This window comes from Myxocyprinus asiaticus, chromosome 30 (genome assembly GCF_019703515.2).
Source record: "Myxocyprinus asiaticus isolate MX2 ecotype Aquarium Trade chromosome 30, UBuf_Myxa_2, whole genome shotgun sequence".
NCBI lineage: Eukaryota > Metazoa > Chordata > Actinopteri > Cypriniformes > Catostomidae > Myxocyprinus > Myxocyprinus asiaticus.
In genome coordinates, this window is record NC_059373.1 from 4,981,365 (window position 1) to 5,005,540 (window position 24,176).

The 24,176-nt window shown below is 39.0% G+C and overlaps 1 protein-coding gene across 2 annotated transcripts in view; it reads left to right on the forward strand.

Annotated features, from left to right (window-relative positions):
* LOC127420854 (trafficking protein particle complex subunit 9-like) overlaps nucleotides 1–24,176 on the forward strand; it is a 267,206-nt gene that overhangs the window by 169,447 nt on the left and 73,583 nt on the right. For both annotated transcript variants that reach the window (XM_051663428.1, XM_051663429.1), the window contains one exon: nucleotides 5,590–5,681. In XM_051663428.1, coding sequence (XP_051519388.1) covers nucleotides 5,590–5,681 — 92 coding nt within the window. The remainder of the gene's footprint in view (nucleotides 1–5,589; nucleotides 5,682–24,176) is intronic.

Here is a 24,176-nt window from a genome sequence, read left to right on the forward strand (position 1 = left end):
TTTCAAAGAAATATAAAGTTGGGTTTTGTTGGCATAACAGTGGAAACTTATTCCACGATTCCTGATAATATCTCCCAGGGGAAGCATATATAAGGAGAAGAGCAGAGGCCCTAAAACTGATCCCTGTGGCACTACATATTGTTGTTGGATTTGACAATTCCTCCTTTACACAGACAAAGTGGTAGCGGTCTTCTAAATAGGACCTAAACCATGCTAATGCAAGTCCACAAATGCCAATATAATTATCAAGCCTATCCAAGAGAATGTCGTGATCTATGGTGTCGAAGGCAGCACTAAGATCTAAAAGCATTAGAAGAGAAATGCAGCCGCGGTCAGATTAGAAGAGCAAGTCATTTGAAACTCTAATACTGTAAGTGCAGTTTCTATACTGTGATGGGGCCTAAATCCTGACTGAAATTGTTCATATATACCATTTCTCTTTAGAAATGAACATAGTTGGGAGGACACAACATTTTCTAGTATTTTCGACTTAAATGGGAGATTTGAAATCGGTCTGAATTTGGCCAATTCTCCAGGATCAATCTGTGGCTTTTTAATAAACGATTTGATAACTGCCATTTTAAAGTTACTTGGGGCATGTCCTAAGGATAGCAAGGAGTTAATAATATTAAGAAGAGGTTCTGAGATTACAGGGAGTACCTCTTTTAAGAGCTTAGTTGGTATTGGATTTAACAGACATGTTGCTTTGATGTTTCGATAAGTTTTGTTAGCTCTTCATTACCTATGACAGCGAAAATTATGAGACACTGTTTTCTGAGATGCTGTGACAGACGATTGCATAATTCCAAATGTATTTCTGATTATTTCAATTGTATCAGTTAAGAAATTCATGAAGTCATTACTATTGTGCTGCAACGGAATATCTGGTTCAGTCGAGGACTAATTCCTAACCAATTTAGCCACAGAACTGAATAAACACCTAGGATTGATGTGGTTATTTTCTATGAGTTTGCTAAAATATGCTGACCTGGCAGTTTTTAGTGTCTGTCTTTAGCAACGGACACTATCCTTCCATGCACCGCGAAATACCTCTAATTTTGTGTTCTTCCACTTGCTCTCCATTTTCCAAGCTGCACTCTTGAGAGCATGAATGTGATCAGTGTACCATGGTGTGGGGCTTTTTTCTTTAATTTTATTTAATTGAAGTGGGGCGACACTGTCAAGAGTGCATGACAAGACTTTTATATTTTCTGTGATTAAATCAAGTTATTCTAGACTTTTTGGCTTACTGAGTATTTGAGACAAATCTGGAAGATTATTAGTGAAGATATCTTTAGTGGTCAAAAGAATAGTTCTACCTGAACGATAACGCGGTGTCGATTGAGTGATATTAGCTAATCGCAGCATACAAGAGACAAGGTAATGATCTAAAATGTCATCATTCTGTGGCAAAATTTCTATAGTATCAACATCAACTCCATTTATCATGATCATATATCATGATGGCACCGCGGATGGCCACCTTGGTGTGGAGCACTCCTGTTGTTTTGTTGTTTTTGTTTGTTTGTCCTGTGTTTAGTAATCTTTTTCCAGTCAGTTTTACCAGAGACGAACTGCTGAACAATCGACAGCTTATACCAGACAATCTTTTCCCAGTTTTTGAATATTCAGACATTTTGCTGGACAATTTAGTTGGAGGCGCGGCTTTGTTGTTCAGGAGACGCAGGCAAGGAAGATGAGCCGGTGCGCTGATCAAACTCCGTTGGCAGGGCTTTTGAACAATGCTGCCGATCATTCATCTTGTGAATCTCCGCTCTCTTCCTAACAAAACGGACGAACTACATCTCCTCACCCGCACAAAAAAGGACTTTTCAACCTCTGCTGCTTTGTGCTTCACAGAAACCTGGCTGAGTGAAGCCATTCCGGACAGCACATTATATCTGCCAGGCTTCCAGCTGTTCAGAGTGGATCGCATTGCGGAGTTAACGGGGAAAACAAGAGGCGGTGGAACATGTTTTTAGATCAATGAAAGTTGGTGTACAAATGTAATAACGTTAAAGAGGATGTGCTGTCCTAATTTGGAAGCGCTCTTTATTAACTTAAGCCTTTCTACTCGCCACGGGAGTTTTCCTCACATTCAAACGCATGTTTGAATGCCGTGCTGCAACAGCTGGCTGATCAATTCACAGACACGGAACAACAATACCCGGACTCAGCTATTATTATTCTTGGGGATTTTAACAAAACAAATCTCACATGTGAACTGCCCAAATACAAACAACACATTACATGCCCCATCAGAGACAGGAACATACTGGATCATTGCTACACAACAATAAAGGATGCATATTGCTCTGTCCCTAGAGCAGCTTTGGGACTCTCTGATCACTGTCTGGTTCATCTTCTTCCAACCTACTGGCAGAAATTAAAATCAACCAAGCCAGTAATAAGGACTGTTAAGAGATGGACCAATGAAGCAGAGCAGGAACTACAAGCCTGCTTCGATTGCACGGATTGGAGTGTTTTTGAGGCTGCAGCCACAGACCTGGACGAGCTCACAGGTACTGTTACATCATATATCAGTTTCTGTGAAGATGTGTGCATTCCTACTAGGACTTATTTAAAGTTCAACAGCGACAAACCGTGGTTTGCAGCAGAGCTCGGGCAGCTTCGTCAGGCCAAAGAGGATGCTTACAGGGGTGGGGATATAGTCTTGCACAATCAGGCCAGGAACACACTGAACAAGGAAATCAGAGTGGCTAAAAGAAGATACTCTGAGAAGCTGGAAAACAAGTTTTCAGCTAACGACCCTGCATCAGTGTGGAGTGGCATGAAACAACTCACAAATTACAGGACTCCTACCCCAACCCTGTGGTGGACCAACAACTGGCTGATGACCTGAATGTGTTCTACTGCAGATTTGAAAGGCCCAATCTCACACCCCACACCCACTCTGACCTTCACTTCACACAAACACCAACACCTCCTGCAACTCCCCTCCTCCCCCCTCCTGCTACTCAACCTGCACTTAAGATCTGTGAAGATGATGTGAGCCGCGTCTTTCGGAAACAAAAGACGAGGAAAGCTTCAGGCCCACATGGCATCTCACCAGTGTGTCTTTGATCCTGTGCTAACCAGCTGGCCCCCATCTTCACACAGATCTTCAATAGATCACTGGAGCATTGTGAAGTCCCTTGCTGCTTCAAACGCTCAATCATTATTCCTGTCCCAAAGAAACCAAAAATCACAGGACTTAATGACTACAGACCTGTCGCCCTGATGTCTGTGATCATGAAATCATTTGAGAGACTGCTGTTGGCCCACCTGAAGAACATCACTGGACCCTTTCTAGATCCCCTTCAATTTGTTTATCAAGCAAACAGGTCTGTGGATGATGCAGTCACCATAGGACTGCATCATATCCTGCAACATTTGGACAGACCAGGGACATATGCAAGGATCCTTTTTGTGGACTTCAGTTTGGCTTTCAACACCATCATCCCAGCTATACTCCAGAATAAATTACACCAACTCTCTGTTTCCATGTCTATCTGTCAGTGGATTACCAGCTTTCTGACAGACAGACAGACAGCAGCATTTGAGACAGGGGAAACTCACTTCCAGCACCTGTACAATCAGCACTGGTGCCCCCCAGGGATGTGTGCTCTCCCCACTACTCTTCTCCCTCTACACCAATGACTGCATCGCCAAGGACCCCTCTGTCAAACTCCTGAAGTTTGCAGACGACACCACTGTCATCGGCCTCATCCGAGATGATGATGAGTCTGCATACAGAAGGAAGGTTGAACAGCTGGCTGTCTGGTGCAGTCAAAACAACCTTGAGCTGAACACGCTCAAAACGGTGGAGATGATTGTGGACTTTAGGAGGAACACCCCAACACTGACCCCCCTCATCATTTTAAACAGCACTGTGGCAGCAGTGGAGTCATTCAGGTTCCTGGGCACTACCATCTCACAGGACCTGAAGTGGGAGACACACATTGACTCCACTGTGAAAAAGGCCCAGCAGAGGTTGTACTTCCTTCGCCAGCTGAGGAAGTTCAACCTGCCACAGGCGCTGCTGATACAGTTTTACTCAGCAGTCATTGAGTCTGTCCTTTGCACTTCAAAAACTGTCTGGTTTGGTTCAGCTACGAAATCAGACATCAGAAGATTACAAAGGACAGTTTGGACTGCTGAGAGGATTATTGGTTGCCCCCTGCCCCCCGTTCAAGAACTGTACACTTCCAGAGTGAGGAAAAAGGCTGTAAAAATCACTCTGGACCCCACTCACCCTGCCCACTACCTTTTTGAACTGTTGCCTTCTTGCCGACGCTTCAGAGCTCTGAGCACCAGAACCATCAGGCACAGGAACAGTTTTTTCCCTCAGGCTATCCATCTCATGAACAGTTAAATTGCCCCATTGAGCAATAACTATGTGCAGTACACAGTTTAGTCTTTTTTTATGTTTATCCAACACATCCAACCTCTTCTGCCATTACATTCCTCTGGGAAGAAAAAAATAAATAAATAAATTTGCACTGTACATAACAGATAACAGATTTGTATTAGATTGCACTACGTATGTATATGTGTGTATGTACGTATGTGTATAACCATTTGTAAAAGATGAGGCGAGGAGCAGTTTTTCCTTCTTCAGGTGAGGCTTTATTTTCCCCTCTTGGCATCACCACTTTACAGTTTACCTTCACACACTAAACTGACACTAACACACACTGCTTTCATAAATAAACTTTCACTACTAGAAAAATCCTTGCTCTGGCTCGGCTCTGTCGTATCCAGTCTCTCTCTCGACTGAGTGTTGTGTCGCTCTATTTATGCCGCTCTCCCCGTGCTCACTGAAATTAGAGACAGGTGTTAGACATAATTTAGCTCAGGTGTAAGCGCCCTTACCGTTTTCTCTCTCCGGAGAGATGCTTGACCACGCCCCCGCTGCCACACCATTTTTTATTTTTTATTATTATCTATGTCTTGCTGCTGTTTTTGTATTGTTTTTGTATTGTTGTACACTGGAAGCTCCTGTCACCAAGACAAATTCCTTGTATGTGTAAGCATACTTGGCAATAAAGCTCATTCTGATTCTGATTTGACAGAATTAAATCCAGCATATGATTATGGTGAAGAGTTGGTCTTGTCACATTTTGTCTGATTCAGACTTTGTCTGAATATCGATAAATGCTAATCCCAATATGTCATTTTCATTATCTGTGTGAATGTTGAAGTCACCAACAATTAAAGCTCTGTCCACAGTAACTACTAGATCCGATATAAAATCTGCAAATTCATCAGTAGCACTGGAGAGAAATGTGTTCATGTCTGAATGGATGCAAAAATATCTGATGGAGGATGGTGCTTCTCAGTAATTCTGCACAATAGGGTTGATTTTATGGGACATGAACTTTCGAAAGCAACATGACGATTTCCTGTGTCACCATGTTGCAAGATACACCCATGCCCCAGTCTCCTCTCTCTCTCTCTCTCTCTCTCTCTCTCTCTCTCTCTCTCTCTCTCTATATATATATATATATATATATATATATATATATATATATTAGTATGATTGTCAGTAAGTATGGTTCAGTCATGTTTTCCTTGACTAATTTTGCACTCGTCGCTTCAGCGTCATGGAGAGGCCAGTGTGGAGGGCGTCCTCAACCAACTCATTCTGGAACATCTGCAGCTGGCCCCTCTACAGTGGGGTAAGAACAATGTCCTGATCACTCATTCTCTCCTATATATATTCAAATATATTCACTTTCAAAGGTTATTCCCATCCAGCAGCAGATGTGGAACTGGTCTCTGGTTATGTTTCTTATTTGCATTTGTAATGGTTACTGAATCAAGTGAAGTGTAAGAGCTTGTTGGACACAGTGTGAGGGAGTGGGTGTTGCCTGTACTGGTGGTTGACCGCTCCTAGAAACATCCTGCATTTCCACCAAGTTGAGAGCCGAACGATGACGTAACTGACTATGTTACTATATAACCTGCCCACAACAAACATGCCACATTGCAGTCTTTGCTTAGGAATCTTACTTATAGTTTTGAGTAGGGGTGTGCAGCGAAGCCATTATCTGTATCTGTTACTATGACAAAGTGATCTGTATCTGTATTCGGATAGAACCGGATAGGGGCATGGCTTAAACTGGAAGTGTGTCAACACTAGTTTTAAAATGTAACTCTCTTACATTTAGGCTATAGCTTCTGTATATAAAGTAGGCCTATGCCTTGGATAGGTTTATTTAAATATCATTATTATTATTAATAATAATTATAGTTCAATTGCATGTGCAGAATTAGTGAAATGCAGTGGAATAAATTGCAAGATCAAGCCTCTATATATTTCTAGAAATGAAAAGCGAAACAAATTGCATGTTTTTGTTTTTTCCGCAATCCTCCGTGTGCAGGAATATTCTGAATAGATTGACACTCTATGAAGTATTTAAACCTCTATGGAGCATTTAAACATTTTTGAAATAAAGGATTAACCAGATACTTACCTTAATCAGTAATGTGGATATAAATGTGGTCAATTTACAGTCGAGCTCCACTGTAAAATCATCACTCCTCTGGTCAAGAATTCAACATCATGCTCAGGTTGGTTTATAAATCCTTACGTGTGAATTGTTTTAAACATTTGGTGTTAATGTGTTACAGATCAGACATTTCAATTAATACTCTTTACAAGCTTAGATTTCTAAGACGCGCACAATTAACGGAGACTGCAAGCAGATTCGAGACTGCGGCCATCCGATCTGAACTTGCAATCACACATGCACATTTTCGTTCATAGGTTTACACTGTAGTAATATTGGATTCACAGACTCATCATTGCTTTGTAAATTTCGATATGTTAATTTAAAATATCGCTTTATACCTGTGCTCGTTGGATGATCAGTCTTCCGAATATTTCTTCTATTATTCAGATTAATTAATTATTCATTTTTTAAGTCATTATTCGTGCCTTTCCGAATAAGGTATTCGGCTTTGGGCACATCCCTAGTTTTGAGAACACATTTTAACAAACAAAGTAATGGAATTCAGCATCTTTATGCTGTCATTAGCATTGATAATAACATTCAGAAGATAGAATTGAAAATAGTAAGTTCACACATATGATATTTGGAAATGCAATACATTTATTTCTGGAGTCGCTGTGCAGAACAAGAAAAAAAAAAAAACAATTGTCAGAAAATTTCAGCGACACCTTTGAGCTGTTTTAATAGTTTTGCGCCATTAAGTTTTGATTTGCATTTTGAATTGTTGTTGTTTTGAAAACTGTATTTGGCAAGGACATTATCCCGCCCCTCAGTGGTTCCTGATTTGAGACCAGCAGGTTTAAGGGGCCGTTCAGACCGAATGCTTCCTTAAAAACGTGGCACTCCTGCGTGAGACACTGAAACAACTGCAAGACGTGGCGTGACGGTCGGTCAAAGACATCCCTTGAGCAATGTTTACATTGAAAAGCCATTAAAAAACACCAGACGGATGCAAAAATGCTGTCGGTGTGAACGGCCTCTAAGTCTCTGCAAAGCATCATAGGAGGTATCTGAAAGGCAGGTTGGCATTTCTTGGTCTGGATCATCTGAAGAGTTCTTCTCTGATAGATTGTGTGATGTAACCTCTCTCTGTATCTCTCGATGGCACTCAGAGATTAAAGCTCGAACCAGTGTCTATATTTATCTGTATCCACCCTTTCATGTGCTTCCTCTGCTTTTGGAACTGCAGTCGTGATTCTTTGCTGTCTCCTCATCATACTCCCTTTCAGCTGGAGGGCGGACAGCACCATTCAAACCAATCACACGTTCGTCATGTTTATTCAATCTACCAGTGCTGCGTAACACTCTAATACATATTTATGAGCACTCATATATGTTTGTCGCACCAATGTGTGCGATGTTGACATGAAACATATTCCATATCAAACTGTGATCTTTTATCTCTGTGTTTATCAGTTAGATTTGCATGTTACAAGCTGCTGTCAGTGGCCCTGTGTCATGTGACTTTATTTATTTATTTGTATGTCGTAATGTGCATTGGTCTTGCACAAATACTGTCCAAATGCATATAGTCCAAATAGAACTTTTGGCACACTTGTCAATGGCAGCAGAATTGTAAAAATTTACAGTCCATCATTTTTTTCCTACTAGCCATAGACTGTACTCAGCACAATTTTATAAAAAAAGAAAACTATTAATACTGTCCTATTACAATGTAATTATTTAGCTGTTTTTCACTGGTATATTAATGGCAAACTTGCTAATAAACAATGGAAAATCAGGTGATTGTTTTACTCACAGACCTGTCATGATTTTGTACCTAAAAGTCATCTTAATTACATCCAGTGTTGCGTTGGTTACTTATGTAATGTAATCAGGTACTGATTACAAATAACATAACTGAAATTCAGTATCATAATCTTATAGATTTCACTTTTAGGTTATCTAAGCTGATTGCTTTTGACTACTTATTGCTTGTTTTGATGAAAAGCAAATGATTAATTTTAAATGTATGATGTACCAATTAACACTCCTTTCATTAAACATTTGCATGGTGTAAAAGAACATGCGACCAGCACCTTTGAAATGTTTTTCACCAAGCGTTTTTACAGAAGAGTGTTTATAATTATGGACAGCAGCCATAACTGGACAATAACTCCGTAATTATGGAGTTATTGCTGCTGGCAGATAGGTAATGTAATCTTGTAATCCATAAACTGTCATTTGAATACACACAATTACAAATTTAATGTAATCCGATTACAAGTACTTGATTTTATAATCTGATTATTTCATCCAGATTACATGTAATCTATTACTACCTGACTCTGATCACAACTATGGGGGTATTTACACTTGGTCACTTTATGCATTTTTACTGATCGGATTGCTATCCGATTAAATAAGCACATTTCATTTACAATTGGCCACATCACTGTATCTTCACCAAAAGGATATACACTCACTGAGCACTTTATTAGGAACACTATGGTCCTAATAAAGTGCCTGACGTGGTCTTCTGCTGTTGTAGCCAAACCGCCTCAAGGTTTGATGTGTTGTGCATTCTGAGATGCTATTCTGCTCAATACAATTGTACAGAGGGGTTATCTGAGTTCCCGTAGCCTTTTAGTCAGGCTTTTTGAATGCCTGGCCAAGGCGTTTGTGTCCGCAGAACTGCTGCTTGCTGGATGTTTTTGGCACCATTTTGAGTAAACTCTAGAGACTGTTGTGTGTGAACTAGCCCATTTGGCACCAACAATCATGCCACGGTCAAAATCACTGAGATCGCATGGCACTGCTGCCACACAATTGGCTGATAAGATAATCACATAAATAAGTAGGTATACAGGTGTTCCTAATAAAATGCTCAATGAGTGTAAATCCGATATTCAATTCCCACCCTATGTATGCAAATAAAACAGTTTACTTCAGTGATTATGCTAATGCTGGGCAGCAAATTTTAAATATGTGATTTATTATTTGATTCCAAGTAATCGTAACGTAATCGTATCGTGTGCACGTATCTGAGTGTGCGTGCGCTGTGTATATTAGCCCTCTGGGCTTGTCCTTGGTAAGGTGCGTGATGCGTGTCAGCTGTGCTCATTGTCAGTGTTTAGTTTGTTTGTCAGCAATCTGCATCAAATAAAGGAAGAAACAAGTTCTGTCTCTCCTACAACGTGCATCCGTTTCTTTCTTTGCTATTATTTATTACGCAACACGAGCCTTATACAACTACTCAGTAGCAGCAGTTAGATTTTGCGTTTTCCCTATGCTGAAGTTACATAGCACTATTTTGGGCGGAGTGGAGTTTACATATGTGGCTTGAACAGCCAGATGCATTTATTCTTGACCGAGTTTCGAATGGAATGTGTCTCATGCGTTGATTCCGTCTTAGAGGGCATTTACACTTGGTCTTTTCATGATTGGATAGCAATCTGATCAGCAAAAACGCATGAAGTGACCAAGTGTAAATACCCCCCCAGTATGTCACCACTTATTGTCAATGTAACAGGAGCCAGCTGGTACGTGATAGCTGTGCAGCGTATAAACCTCACTCCCCTGGCCTCAAGAGGCGCACTAGTGACTGACGCTAGAGGCTGTAGCCTGTAGCCTCCTCTTTAGCGCGCCCGCCTCCCATGCCGGCTGACGCTGGTTTGAATCCCGCTCGGAGTGGGTCGAGCAGGACTGGTTACATCAACAATGCATAAAAAAGAAAAATTAGGGTCAGAAAATCATTCTTAAATTGCAATTTAAACATTAGGTAATAACTCTATTTTAATTTCTCGACAAAGCCCATTTTTACTCGCATTTGGCAAGTTTTGTATACTGCAGACGCATTTACTGTACGCTAATTCACATACTTCCAACACATGTGCAGACACACACAATCAACTACACAGGAGCAGAGCCATTAAAATTATTTCACATCACCGGCATTTATTTTGCTGTTAAACGCAGTCAGCACTATTTTATGCTTTAATCGACCTTTCAGAACACTCTCTCTCTCTCCCTCAATCTCAAGTCTTAATCAGAGACGTGAAAACTGCTGGACTCTTGATTAAAACCTCATCGGAGGTGATTTTCCAGGCATGGAGAAGAGAGCCAGTTCACTTTGTGACCGTATCGAGATGTACTCACATACATTGAGATCTGCTCAGAGAGAGGTCTCATCACTATTATGCATCTCCTTTAGAGCTTATCGAGGGATCTCTTCATTTAATGACTAAATTAAGCTGTGCGCTAAAGACTGACACGTCACATGTCTTAAATTCATACTCATTTCAGTGAGACTTGTTCTGGGTCATTGCATTTTAGATGGTGGATTATTAAAAAGTAACGACACCACACTTTTAAACTTTAAAAAGTGTATTTCTAGAACTAAGTTATGGTTCATATGAATATGGCTCGCTCTCTCTCTCTCTTTAATCATTTCATTTATTTGACTTTCCAACATGCTGAACTCAGACAGACCAGAGTCAAGTCTGGAAAGACCTTGATAACAAAGTTATTTTATGGGTGAAATCACACCAGTGTGACAGAGAGGGTAATAAATAAATGTAAAATAAACTCTTTGAGAGAGTTCTAATCAGCTCCCAGTGGATAAAATCAAGTCCCGTACATTATTTTTCTCTTGCTGAAAATCATGTTGCACTGATGTTAAATGGATAGTGAAAACCGTTTCATGTTTACCTAAACATCATGCATTAGAAATCCAGTCTTTTGCCTTTTAACTTCTAATGCAAACAGTCATTTCCCTAATTATCAACCACTCCTAATGTATCAAATAATTTATTTGATACATTAGGAGTGGTTGATTACAGCAGTTTTGAGCATTGTAGAGTCAGAGAGCATGCATGCATTATGTTGCAAGGAGTCATTACACAAAAACCCAAAACATTTTAATCAACATACTGATGCTTCATAATTTTAATTACTTGATGCTTTTAATGTGTTATAGTTGAGAAATATTATCAGCACAACTGAAATGAGAGTCTCAAATTGTGTGTTAGTGCCGTAATCTACTAAATTAGTGTTTTATTCATTTCCACTCTTGAGTCTACAGTATTGGCCCTTAAGTAAAGAGCAGATACTATGCAGCATGCTGCGTTACCATGGCAACCATCCTGGCTTCTGGTTATTCTCTTCATTTGCACAGAGGGGCCACACAGCACCGTCAGTTTCAGCCACTGATTTTTGCCTGTGTGAGTATATACCTGTGAGTGTGTTAGGATGCGTGTTTATCATGCAGTTCCTGAGGAGAAATCCAGCAGCTTGTTTAGTGTGTGAAATAGATACAGCCCAGAAGCTCATTGGCTACTCTGTGGTCTAGCCTGCGTTTCATTGGTTGCTCTTCACTCTGTCCTGCGTTTCATTGGTTGATATCTGCTCTTCTCTGTGCTTTAATTACGGATCTGTGCTATATCCTGCATTTAATTTGCTGTTGTTCTCTTTTATTTTGTACTCTTCACAGCAAACTTTTAAAGTTTGTTTTTTCAAACAAAAACAGAGCCACCTGTAGCAACTTTTTTTTTGCTACCTGTACTGTAGATATTTTTAATTGTGTTTTTGTAGTATTTTATTGGTTGCTATGTTCTCAGTCCTGCAGGTGATTGGTTGCTCTCTCTCTGTCCTGTAGGTCACTGGCTGCTGTGTGCTCTGTCCTGTGTTTCATTGGCTGCTTGGAGCTCCATTCTTCATTATATTGGTTTAATGTTCTTTGTCTTTGCACTCTTCAGAGCAACTCTTGAAATCCTTTGTGAACAGCTTTTTTTTTTTTTTACAAACCAATCAGAAGAAAATATTTAAAATTGTGACCTTTTTTTTTGCTTCCTTTCTTGCTTGTTTTTTCCACTTCCTTTCATATTTCCTCCTTTCTGGCTTTCCCATCTTCTTTCGTTCATTCCCATCGTCCTTCCTTCCATCCTTCTTTCCTTCCTTCCAACCTTTTTTCCCCTCCTTTTTCCAACCTTTTTTTTCCTTCCTTCCTTTCTTGCTTATTTCCTCCCGGCTTTCCCATCTTCTTTCATTCTTTCTTTCTTTCATATTTTTTTTCTTTCTTTCTTCCTTCCTCTCTCCCTCCCTTCCTTCCTACCAACCTTTTTTCCTTCCATTTTTGCTTGTTTTTCCCTTCCTCCTTTGCCTTCTTCTTTGCTTCCTTCCCTCCTTCCTTCCTTTAATTCACTCCCTCCTGTCAGGGTGTGTAGTCGATGATTAATAATGTACCCAATTTAAATCTGCATTCTTTTTGCAAACACATACCAGAATGCACTATGGTATTTGTATCTGACTCCAGCGCTGTTCTAATTGGACTTTTTGCCCTTTCAGGTTTGTGGGTAAATTAGATGCTACCAGCAACTTTATGGGTGCTTTAAAAGGTGAACAAATGCTACTGAAACATATTAAATGTGTGCGATTGAAGGAGAACAGCTAATCTGGCTCAACTCACTATAGTCTCTTTTGATCCTTCTCATGCTAGAGTGTTGACCCGGCCCAGGATTATCCAGTTGTTGCCATGGTGAACAATTCCTAAACAACTTTTTTTTTTAGAGGTAGTATTTAAAAAATGGCTCATTTTGGTACAGCTAGTTCCCTTATGATGCTTTTAAATTGGAATATGTTCCAGTACCAATTGTGATGTAACAATGTGTGTTCTGTCCAATTGTGCCTTCCCATTGTTTCCTCTACCTTGTGTGTGGTCGACATCAATACTGTCCTACCGCATTAGTGTGGTCAGTAGGTTCTTTTGAGCAAAAAGTTTCCTGCTGACTGGTTTGTGAAATTGTTAGGCCTTTTACAAAGATGTCCATATGTGCTAATTATACTGTAGAGGCCTCACGGTCTTATTTGCTCTCAGTAGGTGGTAATTAAGGCTTCTAAACAAAAGGGCAACAAACGTATGTGAGAAACCATGCAGTTGTACATTATTTTCCTTACCCAAAGCCACTTTTTTAGAGTTCCTTTTCTCACCATCTCTCTTCCTTTTTTGAATTTATATTAACAGTCCCCGCAGTCTGTTTTATTTTGTAGTGAGTAGCTAAATGCCAGTGCGGAAGCAATGTACTTGGGAAAGTATGTACTAGGACAGTTTTGGGACATCTTACATATGACTTTATACATACTACAAAACTGTATTTTGATACTGCATCAAAGAACTCTTACACACTCTTGCGTAGTGCAGAGGATGCATACTTTGAAAATGGGCACCTTTGACATACTACTTTCAATGTACTATGACGTACATATCCTATCTTGCATACTATATATTGGATTTATAGTATGCAAATTGAGTTTCAGCCACTCTGCTAGCAATGGCATTGCAAAGTACGTACTTCTGAGTACTGTATGTGCCCACCAACCGCCTTTGAAATATACATGGAAGAATGCATACTTCAAAAATCTACCAAAATATAGCTCAGATTGCTCAGAGACCTGATTCCGGTCATAACTCAATTTTATAGTTAATGTGTTTTGCCAGTGTGTTTTAAGTTAACCACTATTGTGGAATTGAGCTCCTGTGACATATTGTGTTGATGTGATTATATGACCATACATGAACATAATTGATATGATATGTGACCATATATGAGCATACACAATATTATAGTTCATATATTTGGGCATATATTTACATATTCAAATTTCACTATTAGTTGGAAAAATTTATGTTCTAGAGATTCTAAAAAATTCTAGAGACTGTTGTGTGTGAAAATCCCAGGAGATCACCAGTTACAGAAATACTCAAACCAGCCCATCTGGCACCAACAATCATCCATGCGATTATCTAATCAGCCAATTATGTGGCAGCAAAACAGTGCATAAATTTACCATCTACCAGGCAAATCCTGACCTGTATCATGCAGATACAGGTCAGGAGCTTCAGTTAATGTTCACATCAACCATCAGAATGGGGAAAGAATTTGAGCTCAGTGATTTGGACCGTGGCATGATTGTTAGTGTCAGATGGGCTGGTTTGAGTATTTCTGTAACTGCTGATCTCCTGGGATTTTCATTCACAACAGTCTCTAGAATTTACTCCAAATGGCGCCAAAAACAAAAAACATTGAGCGGCAGTTCTGTGGACGGAAATGCCTTGTTGATGAGAGAGGTCAACAGAGAATGGCCAGACTGGTTCAAACTGACAAAGTCTACGGTAACTCAGATAACCGCTCTGTACAATTGTGATGAGAAGAATATAATCTCAGAATGCTATTCTGATATGTGGGTTGGTGGTGTTTTGGCGGCATGAGGGGGACCTACACAATATTAGGCAGGTGGTTTTAATGTTGTCGCTGATCGGTGTATATTATATAGGTGTTTTACATATATTGTCAAATATCAGATTTCTGGAAGAACACGAGCAAAATTCACACTTTCAACACAATTGTTTAATAGGTTCTCAAAGTCTTTCCATTTCTGTATCTGTCTCTTATCAGAATGTACAAGAAGAACATAAACACAATCCACAGTTTTTCTCCAAGCCATTATTTTATTTTTTATTTTTTTTTAAAGAAAGTTACTCTAAATGTTCAGGCTAGTTATCAGAGATAAACAATCATGCCAGCTCTAAAAACCAAAAAACCTTTTGTTATCCAACAATACCAAAATGAATGAGGTCTTGGTGATGGGGCAGAAAGAGAAATGTATGTGGCGGATTAAAAGGGCATGAATTAATTAGCGTCATCATTATAAACTTTCCAAATGACTGGCAGGAGAGTGTGAACCTAGCTGGTTTTATTAAAATTTGTTTTCATCTTAATAATGGGACTAGACACACTCTCAGAGAAAACAAAAAAAACAAGTCTAATACATCACTCCGTCTTGGTCCTTCTTTTCCGAAATACGCTTAGCTGAGATTTCCTTTAAGTAATTTAATGTGAATATTTCATGAGAAAGTGCAAAAAGACTGATATAAAAATGTCCTGCGTGGAGACATGGGCTTTTTTTTTACCATATAAAGATAATTCATGTGAACTGAATCCACCTATAAGTTGGAGAGGCCAAGGAATGAAGAAAGCGACAAGGAGAGGGAAAGATAGAAGCAGGCTACATAATTTAATTTGCTTAGCTTAAGTGAAGAGCCATCAACTGTTCACATCTGGAATGAAGGACTTCCATCAAATGGAAAGATGAGTCATTAGTCAGACTCCAGGCAGATGGGAACAAGGGGAGGGGAGCAATCACTGTCGCCAACTACGAGAACAAAGAACATGCCACCTCAATTTAACACGAAGAGCAAAACAGAAACAAATAAATTTTTTGTCAAATTCGTGAGAGTCTTCAAAAGCAGTTTAAAGAGGGGTACATGCAGCCATTACTATGGTGAAGATTATTATTGGTTTGATAAGTTGAGCATTACTATTGCTAGTGCTTATGCTTAGGGTTAGGGATTTGAACAAATCCCTTTTGCTGAGTATTAATCTTTGGTGTTACTTTGGTCCCACACCATTTGTTCTACGGACATGAATGATACCTCAAACTTTGTGGCTTGTTGAGGATAGGTGTACTATTACTTTTTCTAAGCAGTCAGACATACTATTTTTGCCTAGTGGATGGTAAATTTGAAGAAAAAGTCCTCAGACTTACTTAGAAAGAGGGACCCGAGCCAAATCTTGAGACCAGAATATTATAGAGACTTGGTCGGTTGACTCTTTTGACACCCTGGAAACCACCTACAGTAGGAACGCACTGGCAACCCCCCAGAACACCCTACAAACCACCTAGCAATGCTCTGGCAACCACCCAGAATACTAGCTGTGCGATGGCAACTTTTGCACAAGCAAGCTCAACTTTTTTCTTCATATTTATCGTTTAAGGTTCTAAACCTGCAAAGTCTGCACTTTCAAGTCAACACAAAAAACAAAAAGGTCCTTATGTACATTCTTAATAAATGTCTCTGATCTTATTCTGCACGATTCATCACTGCACATTATTCTAAAGAAATTTTTTTTTTTTTCATAATTCTCTGCCCCTGAAATAGCTTTTCCACTAATGTAATCAAGACCAAGAGGGCAGGAAAAAGTAATATAATGGCATCAACTAACCTTTCATGATCCAGTCAAATTTTGATGGATAAAACTCCTGCTCTGTTTTTTTATTTTTATTTTTTTTTTACTGAATATTCAGTGCCACTTGGATATATGTCACATTTTTAAAGCTATATGTGTTACGAACGCTATTTAAGATTGTCATGAATCCTTCTTGGAGTTTAGCTTGTCATACAGATCTTCAAACTTAGGAAAAAAAAAAAAGAAAAAAAAAAAACGGGTGGGAAAACCCATAGACCCTATCTAGATAGACCCATAGGCCATATCTAGAGACAAGAATATCATAGAGACTTGCATAACCATCCCGATCACCCTAGCATTGATATGGTGACTTTTGCATGAGCGGGCACCTCCAACTTTCTTAAGAAAATGTAAAAATCTATTTTTCATCTTTATCATTTAGGTTATAAATCGTATTAGGTTATAAACCAATAAAGTAGGGCTGAACAATTTGGACAAAAAAATCTAATTGCGATTATTTAAAAAAAAAATAAATAAATAAAAAAAAAAGGGGTGATGCCTTTTAACCAAAATTATATAATGTTTTTTTGCCCATGCTTTACTGCTGACTGGAAATACTGTTCTAGAAAAGGGTGTTCACACTTGAGTCCTCTAAAAAGAACCAAGCTAACTAAAGTGTATATTATTGTATAATAATAATTAGGATTATAAATATAATAATTTATTATTATAATTGTTATTATTCAATAGTAATTTATTTCCTTAATAATCTCTTAACTTACTGTGCAGTATGGTTGTTAAACCCTCAAGCCTTAATTTTGGCAGAATCTTTTATTTTGAAAACTGAAGGGATGGACTTTTTTTATTTATTTATTTATTTTTTTGTAGGTGAGTTGACAACAGCCTTTTAATGCAGTAAAATGCTCTCATCTGCCTTGCTGTCAACAAAAACCCATTCTCATGGGGTTATTTTAAATGTGTAGTAAATTGTAACGGCCAAACATAGAGGTATTTGTGATTACGCAAATGTGCATTTAAAGTAAATCTGGGGTGCTTTTAAATAATGCATTCAGTGCATGTTAAGCAACCGAAAGCAGAGCACGTCTGTCACTCAGGATACCTGATAGATACAATTTGTTTGTATGGAGCACAGAACCACTCTGAAACCACGTGTTATACACTGATCCCGTTTACATGTATTTAAGAAAGCACTACACACTACAGTCAAAACGGCTGTGCACATAGGCGCAGCACAGCGGGCAGTGTGTTGAGACTATTTATTTAATCAGTCCTCGCGGTTTGAAAAATGCACTGGGACATGTCGCGATTTATTATGTCGCAGTTTTATTTCGGTTAATCGTTCAGCCTTACTATAAAGTCTGCAACAAGTTATTTCTTCTGTTTGGTTTAGCAGTCAACACAAAATCAAAATGGTCCCTATTTGCTTTTTTAATAATTGTCTCCGATTCCTCAATGCACATTATTAAAATTCCTCTGAAACAACTTTTCTGCTAATGTAATCAAGGCCAAATGGACAGTGAAAATTAATATTAAATAATTTTATCATCTACCCTTTCATGATCCAATCAAATACCTATGGATAAAAGCTCAGCTCCACATTATTTCCCACTGAGTATTGAGTTTTTACTTGGATATATGTCACATTATGGAAGTTAAATGCATTACTAATTCTGTTTCATGTTATCGAAAATCTTCCTTAATGTTTTAGCTAGTCATTCATTTCTTAAAAACTGCCTCTATATAGATACTGTAAGTCACGAAAGAATATCTGCACACACTCTTGGTAAGTGGAGCTCAGTGACTCTCCTGCAGTATGTAAATTGCAGCATCGATCATGGCACGAGTTTTGAATCTGCAGTGATTCAGAGTGGATCTTTGCTCTGTTGGGAGTCATGGACCCAACTAATGAAAGTGCTGCCACACAATAACACAGGCCTAGGGGAAAATGCCAGATTTACTCTTAAAACTAGATTTTAACCTTTTTATGAAGAAAGTGGGAGAGATGCTTGAAATGCATAAGTCGCCTCCAACATGCTAGGGTGATGTGGGTGGTTGCCAGGGTGTTGCTATATAGTTGCTTGTGTATTGCGAGGGTGTTTCTGGGTGATTGCTTGCCAAAGCACAAAAAAAGCATACCCTCAAGTCTCTGTCCCTAGAACAGTTAAAGTAATGCTTGCCTTAGCAAGCACCACTCATTAGCAGGCTTCTTCACAAAATACAACTGAATGCTTCTTTGTACTAATAGATATTCATGCCTTTGCATTAGATAAAAAGGACAGAGAGATCATTTTGTTGTACTTCTCATAATTGTGCAGATCTGGGGAGAGATTAATGGGCCGTGACAGAAAGCAAGCAAGAGAGAGAGAGAGAGAGAGCGACAGTGAAGGCTGAAAAATAGCAGTGAGAAGAGGTTGGTAAGAGGTTTTTAAGTGGCTGGTCATACTGTGTCCATTGCCCAGACAGACAGATGGCATAGCGGTGTTCTCTTACAGGCCTGGCTCTGCATGCACATAGGGGAAAGCCACACACTTTGAAACTGCAACATCCCAAGCCATAAGCTACTCGTACATATTTGAAGGTAGTTCAGTTACAGTCAAGTTTCCCATTTGAAAATGCAGTTATCTAAGTTACTTTGTTTTCTCACACACTTGCTCTAGCGGTGGTCTTTTTTTTTTTTTTAAAGAAATATGAATGTGAAAAATATAACTGGTAAAAAAAAAAAAAATTGTGGCATCAGATTGCCAATAATATACATTCTAGTATGCTGCCACCGAGAAGTCTCCTTGATTGCGAATCTGGGGCCAGATTCATGAAAATAATTTTCTTAGGATAAATAAGAAGAAATAAGAAGTAAAATATTCTTAAAGTTTTTCTAAAGTTAGAAAATGAGAAGAAATTTTACAAAACAATTATATTCGTAAGATTGTGTCATTAATCTGGCCCTAGAACTTTAACCCTAACCCTCCGAGAGCCCATTCACTGAATTCCCCCATCTGCTGACTCAGCACCCACGCTAACAAAGCTTTCCTTGCTTTTCAGTGTTTGATGCGACTTTTAATTATGCCTGCAAAGTGTCATTGGACAAGCTTATAAAAAGCTTTGCGGCATAACCCCCCCCCAAAAAAAGCCAAAAACATTTATCTGGCAGCAGTGGTTATTTTTTGCCATGTTGTGAGTGGGTTGATCATTTGCTTGCCATGCTAAGGTGCTAAAGATGTGTCTGGGATCTCTCTGTGCTTGTGCGCGTGGCCCGTCGGCCACGACTTTAATGTGTGAATCAGGAGGGGGCGTTTAGAGCCGCCCATTACTTTGATTGATAGGTGCTGTGGGCGGAGCCCAGACACATTTTTCTGCTTGTTTTTTAGCACTGTCCATCATAACAGAGGGAGGGATAGAAAGATAGCCAAGCACACAGCTGGTCGACTATTTCTGGAGCCTTTCTGTCTCCTCTTAAGTCTGATTTAAGAGATGAATCTGTGATACAGGAAAGATAGAGGACTGTATGTTTTAAGCACTTGGTGATGGAGTGTCCGAACCCCTGAAAGATGTGGCAGTCCTGCCGGGCTCAAGAGTAAGGATGGCCTGATGGCCCGGGGTCAGTGTGAGAGAGATCTGGACCAGTTGATGGAACTGTCACTTATCAGTGCAAAGTGCAAACCCTTAAATGTGTTGATCATGTAGGTGTTTTTATGCAAACATAAACATTTGGATTTGTATAATTTATTGAAAGTTGTTTTTGCAAATTCTGCTAATTTAAACTACCAAGATAATACAGTATGTTGTAACAATGGTAAAGAAATCCAGCTGGCTGGTATTGTAAGAATGACTTCTGATTTTGTATTGAAAGCATCAGTAAGACTGAAGTTATAAAAATTGTAAAACAATCAATAATGTTTTGCATTTGGAATAAAGTTATGATTTTTTTTTTTTTTTTTTATTGTAATAGTAATTTTTCACATTATTAATGTCCTGACTATACATTGTGATCAGTTGAATGCCACTTTGGTGAATTAAAGCACCTTAAAAAATCTGTACATTATTCCAAACTTTTGGCCGCCATATATATATATATATATACAGTTGTGCTCAAAAGTTTGCATACCCTTGGAGAATTGGTAATATATGTACCATTTTTAAAGAAAACATGAGTGAGCAGGCAAAACACATTTATTTTATTTCTTATGGGATTCATATTCAACTGTAGGTTATAACAGAATGGCACAATCATAAAACAAAACATGGCAACAAAGAAAAAAATGAAATGACCCCTGTTCAAAAGTCTGCATACCCTTAGTTCTTAATACTGTGTATTGCCCCCTTTAGCATCAATGACAGCGTGCAGTCTTTTGTAATAGTTGTCTATGAGGCCCCAAATTCTTGCAGGTGGTATAGCTGCCCATTCGTCTTGGCAAAATGCCTCCAGGTCATGTAAAGTCTTTGGTCGTCTTGCATGAACCGCACGTTTGAGATCTCCCCAGAGTGGCTCAATGATATTAAGGTCAGGAGACTGTGATGGCCATTCCAGAACCTTCACCTTTTTCTGCTGTAACCACTGGAGAGTCAACTTGGCCTTGTGCTTAGGGTCACTGTCGTGCTGGAAAGTCCAAGAGCCTCCCATGCGCAGCTTTCGTGCAGTAGAATACAAATTGTCTGCCAGTATTTTCTGATAACATGCTGCATTCATCTTGCCATCAATTTTCACAAAATTCCCCGTGCCTTTAGAGCTCACACACCCCCAAAACATCAGTGAGCCACCACCATGCTTCACAGTAGGGATGGTATTCTGTTCACTATAGGCCTTGTTGACCCCTCTCCAAACATAGCACTTATGATTGTGACCATAAAGCTCTATTTTGGTCTCGTCACTCCAAATTACAATGTGCCAGAAGCTGTGAGGCGTGTCAAGGTGTTTTTTTGTGGCATTGGCGTAGTAAAAGCTTCTTTCTGGCAACTCGACCATGCAGCTCATTTTTGTTCAAGTATCGTCGTATTGTGCTCCTTGAAACAACCACACCATCTTTTTCCAGAGCAGCCTGTATTTCTCCTGAGGTTACCTGTGGGTTTTTCTTTGTATCCCGAACAATTCTTCTGGCAGTTGTGGCTGAAATCTTTCTTGGTCTACCTGACCTTGGCTTGGTATCAAGAGATCCCCGAATTTTCCACTTCTTAATAAGTGATTGAACAGTGTTGACTGGCATTTTCAAGGCTTTGGATATCTTTTTATATCCTTTTCCATCTTTATAAATTTCCATTACCTTGTTACGCAGGTCTTTTGACAGTTCTTTTCTGCTCCACATGGCTCAGTATCTAGCCTGCTCAGTGCATCCACGTGAGAGCTAACAAACTCATTGACTATTTATACACAGACACTAATTGCAATTTAAAAAGCCACAGGTGTGGGAAATTAATCTTTAATTGCCATTTAAACCTGTGTGTGTCACCTTGTGTGTCTGTAACAAGGCAGAACATTCAAGGGTATGTAAACTTTTGATCAGGGCCATTTGGGTGATTTCTGTTATCATTATGATTTAAAAAGGAGCCAAACAACTATGTGATAATAAATGGCTTCATATGATCACTATCCTTAAATAAAAGACAGTTTTTTTTTTTTTTTTGCATGATCAGTCATATTTTCAAAATCAATGCCAAAATTTCACAATTTCTGCCAGGGTATGCAAACTTTTGAGCACAACTGTATGTATATATATATATATACACATACACACACACACACACACACTGATCAGCCACAACATTAAAACCACCTGGCTAATATTGTGTAGGTCCCCCTCGTGCCGCCAAAACATCGCCGACCTGCATCTCAGAATAGCATTCTGATTCATTTTTTAAGTTCAAACCAGTCTGGCCATTCTCTCAGCAGTTACAGAAATACTTAAACCAGCCTGTCTGGCACCAATAATCAACCTTGCGATTATCTAATCAGCCAATCGTGTGGCAGCAGTGCATAACATTTTGCAGATACGGGTCAGGAACTTCAGTTAATGTGATCTCAGTGATTTGGACCGTGGCATGATTGTTGTTGCCAGATGGGCTGGTTTGAGTATTTCTGTAACTGCTGATCTCCTGAGATTTTCACACACAACAGTCTTTAGAATTTAATTCAGATGGTGCCAAAACAAAATACATCCAGTGAGTGACAGTTTTGTGGACGGAAATGCCTTGTTGATGAGAGAGATCAACAGAGAATGGCCAGACTTGTTTGAACTAATAAAGTCTACGGTAACTCAGATAACCCCTCTGTACAATTGTGTTGAAAAGAATATAATCTCAGAATGCTATTCTGAGATGCGGGTTGGTGCTGTTTTGGCGGCACGAGGGGGACTTACACAATATTAGGCAGGTGGTTTTAATGCTATGGCTAATTGATATTCCAAACTTTTGGCCGTCTGTGTGTGTGTGTGTGTGTGTGTGTGTGTGTGTGTGTGTGTGTGTGTGTGTGTGAGTGAGAATGACAGTGAAAGTGTCTTTATAAAGTTTTTTTTTATTAAGTTATAGTAAGATAAAATACAGTGATTTTCTTGTATCTTGCTTATTTCTGGTGCAGAGAAAATCTGCATCCTTTCAAAGTCATCCCTGGAGTCGTCATTAATATGGGCCATATGATTCATGCTCCTATATCAGGGCAAAACACGTCAGATATATCATATGTCTCATCCAGAAAGAGAGAGAGAAACACAGACACAATGACTCATGGTAAACATTAAAAGTCAAAAAACGTAAAAAAAACATTATTTGCATGTGTTTGAATTTCACAGTGATGCAAGGTCAGAGGGTGTCTTACTGACTTTTTAACATTCATATTTCAAAATCACCAAAACCCAGTGAGCTGTGTAAGGAACCATCCTATTCGTCATCATAACTCACAAGTGACTTGATTTTTATTTTTATTTTTTTGGGAACTGAGCTGTAGAGAGCTAATGAAATAATGAACGCTACACGTGTCTCTCAGAAATACAGTGTAAGCTGGTAACACAAGACTATTTTAATTTTAATTACGGACATAAGTCGTTAATGATTATCGACAGGAGGATTATTCGTAAACAGCTTTGATTGAAATGTGCGGAGAGGCGATGTTTAAATATGGAACCAATCTTTTTTTTTATTTATTTTTTTTATTTATTTATTTATTTTTTTTGCACAAGCATTAGATAAAAACAAAGTGACAGAAGCCAGAAGCACGATCATCCCTACATTAATTCTTCCAATCGCGGATCAGATCTCGCAAAATCGAATGCATTATCTGGATCAAGCACACACCTGCCCTCATGACAGTTTGCCGTTCATTTATTTGATCTGTGGATCTTTAGTGAGCTGATAGAAGTATCTCTGTCTTTCTCTTTATCTGCCCAAACCTCATATTAAAACGCTTCATTTTTTTCTTGTGCATTCAAAATGAAACAGCCTTTCCATTGATTTCCAGAGAGGAAATAACAATCTTCCCTGAGGCTTCTTTTTCATCCTTAAAAGACAAATTACCTGACATTTCTAAACCTAACACCATTGTGTGTCTTAATGTGTTTTATAAGTTTGTAATGTGCTAGTTTGCACGAGTTTGTGCGTGATTGTAGCAAGTAAACTTGATATCCACATTGTTTTCTGAGTTTGTCTGTGAAATGTAAATTGTTAAACAAAATTGCATTTAGACAGACTG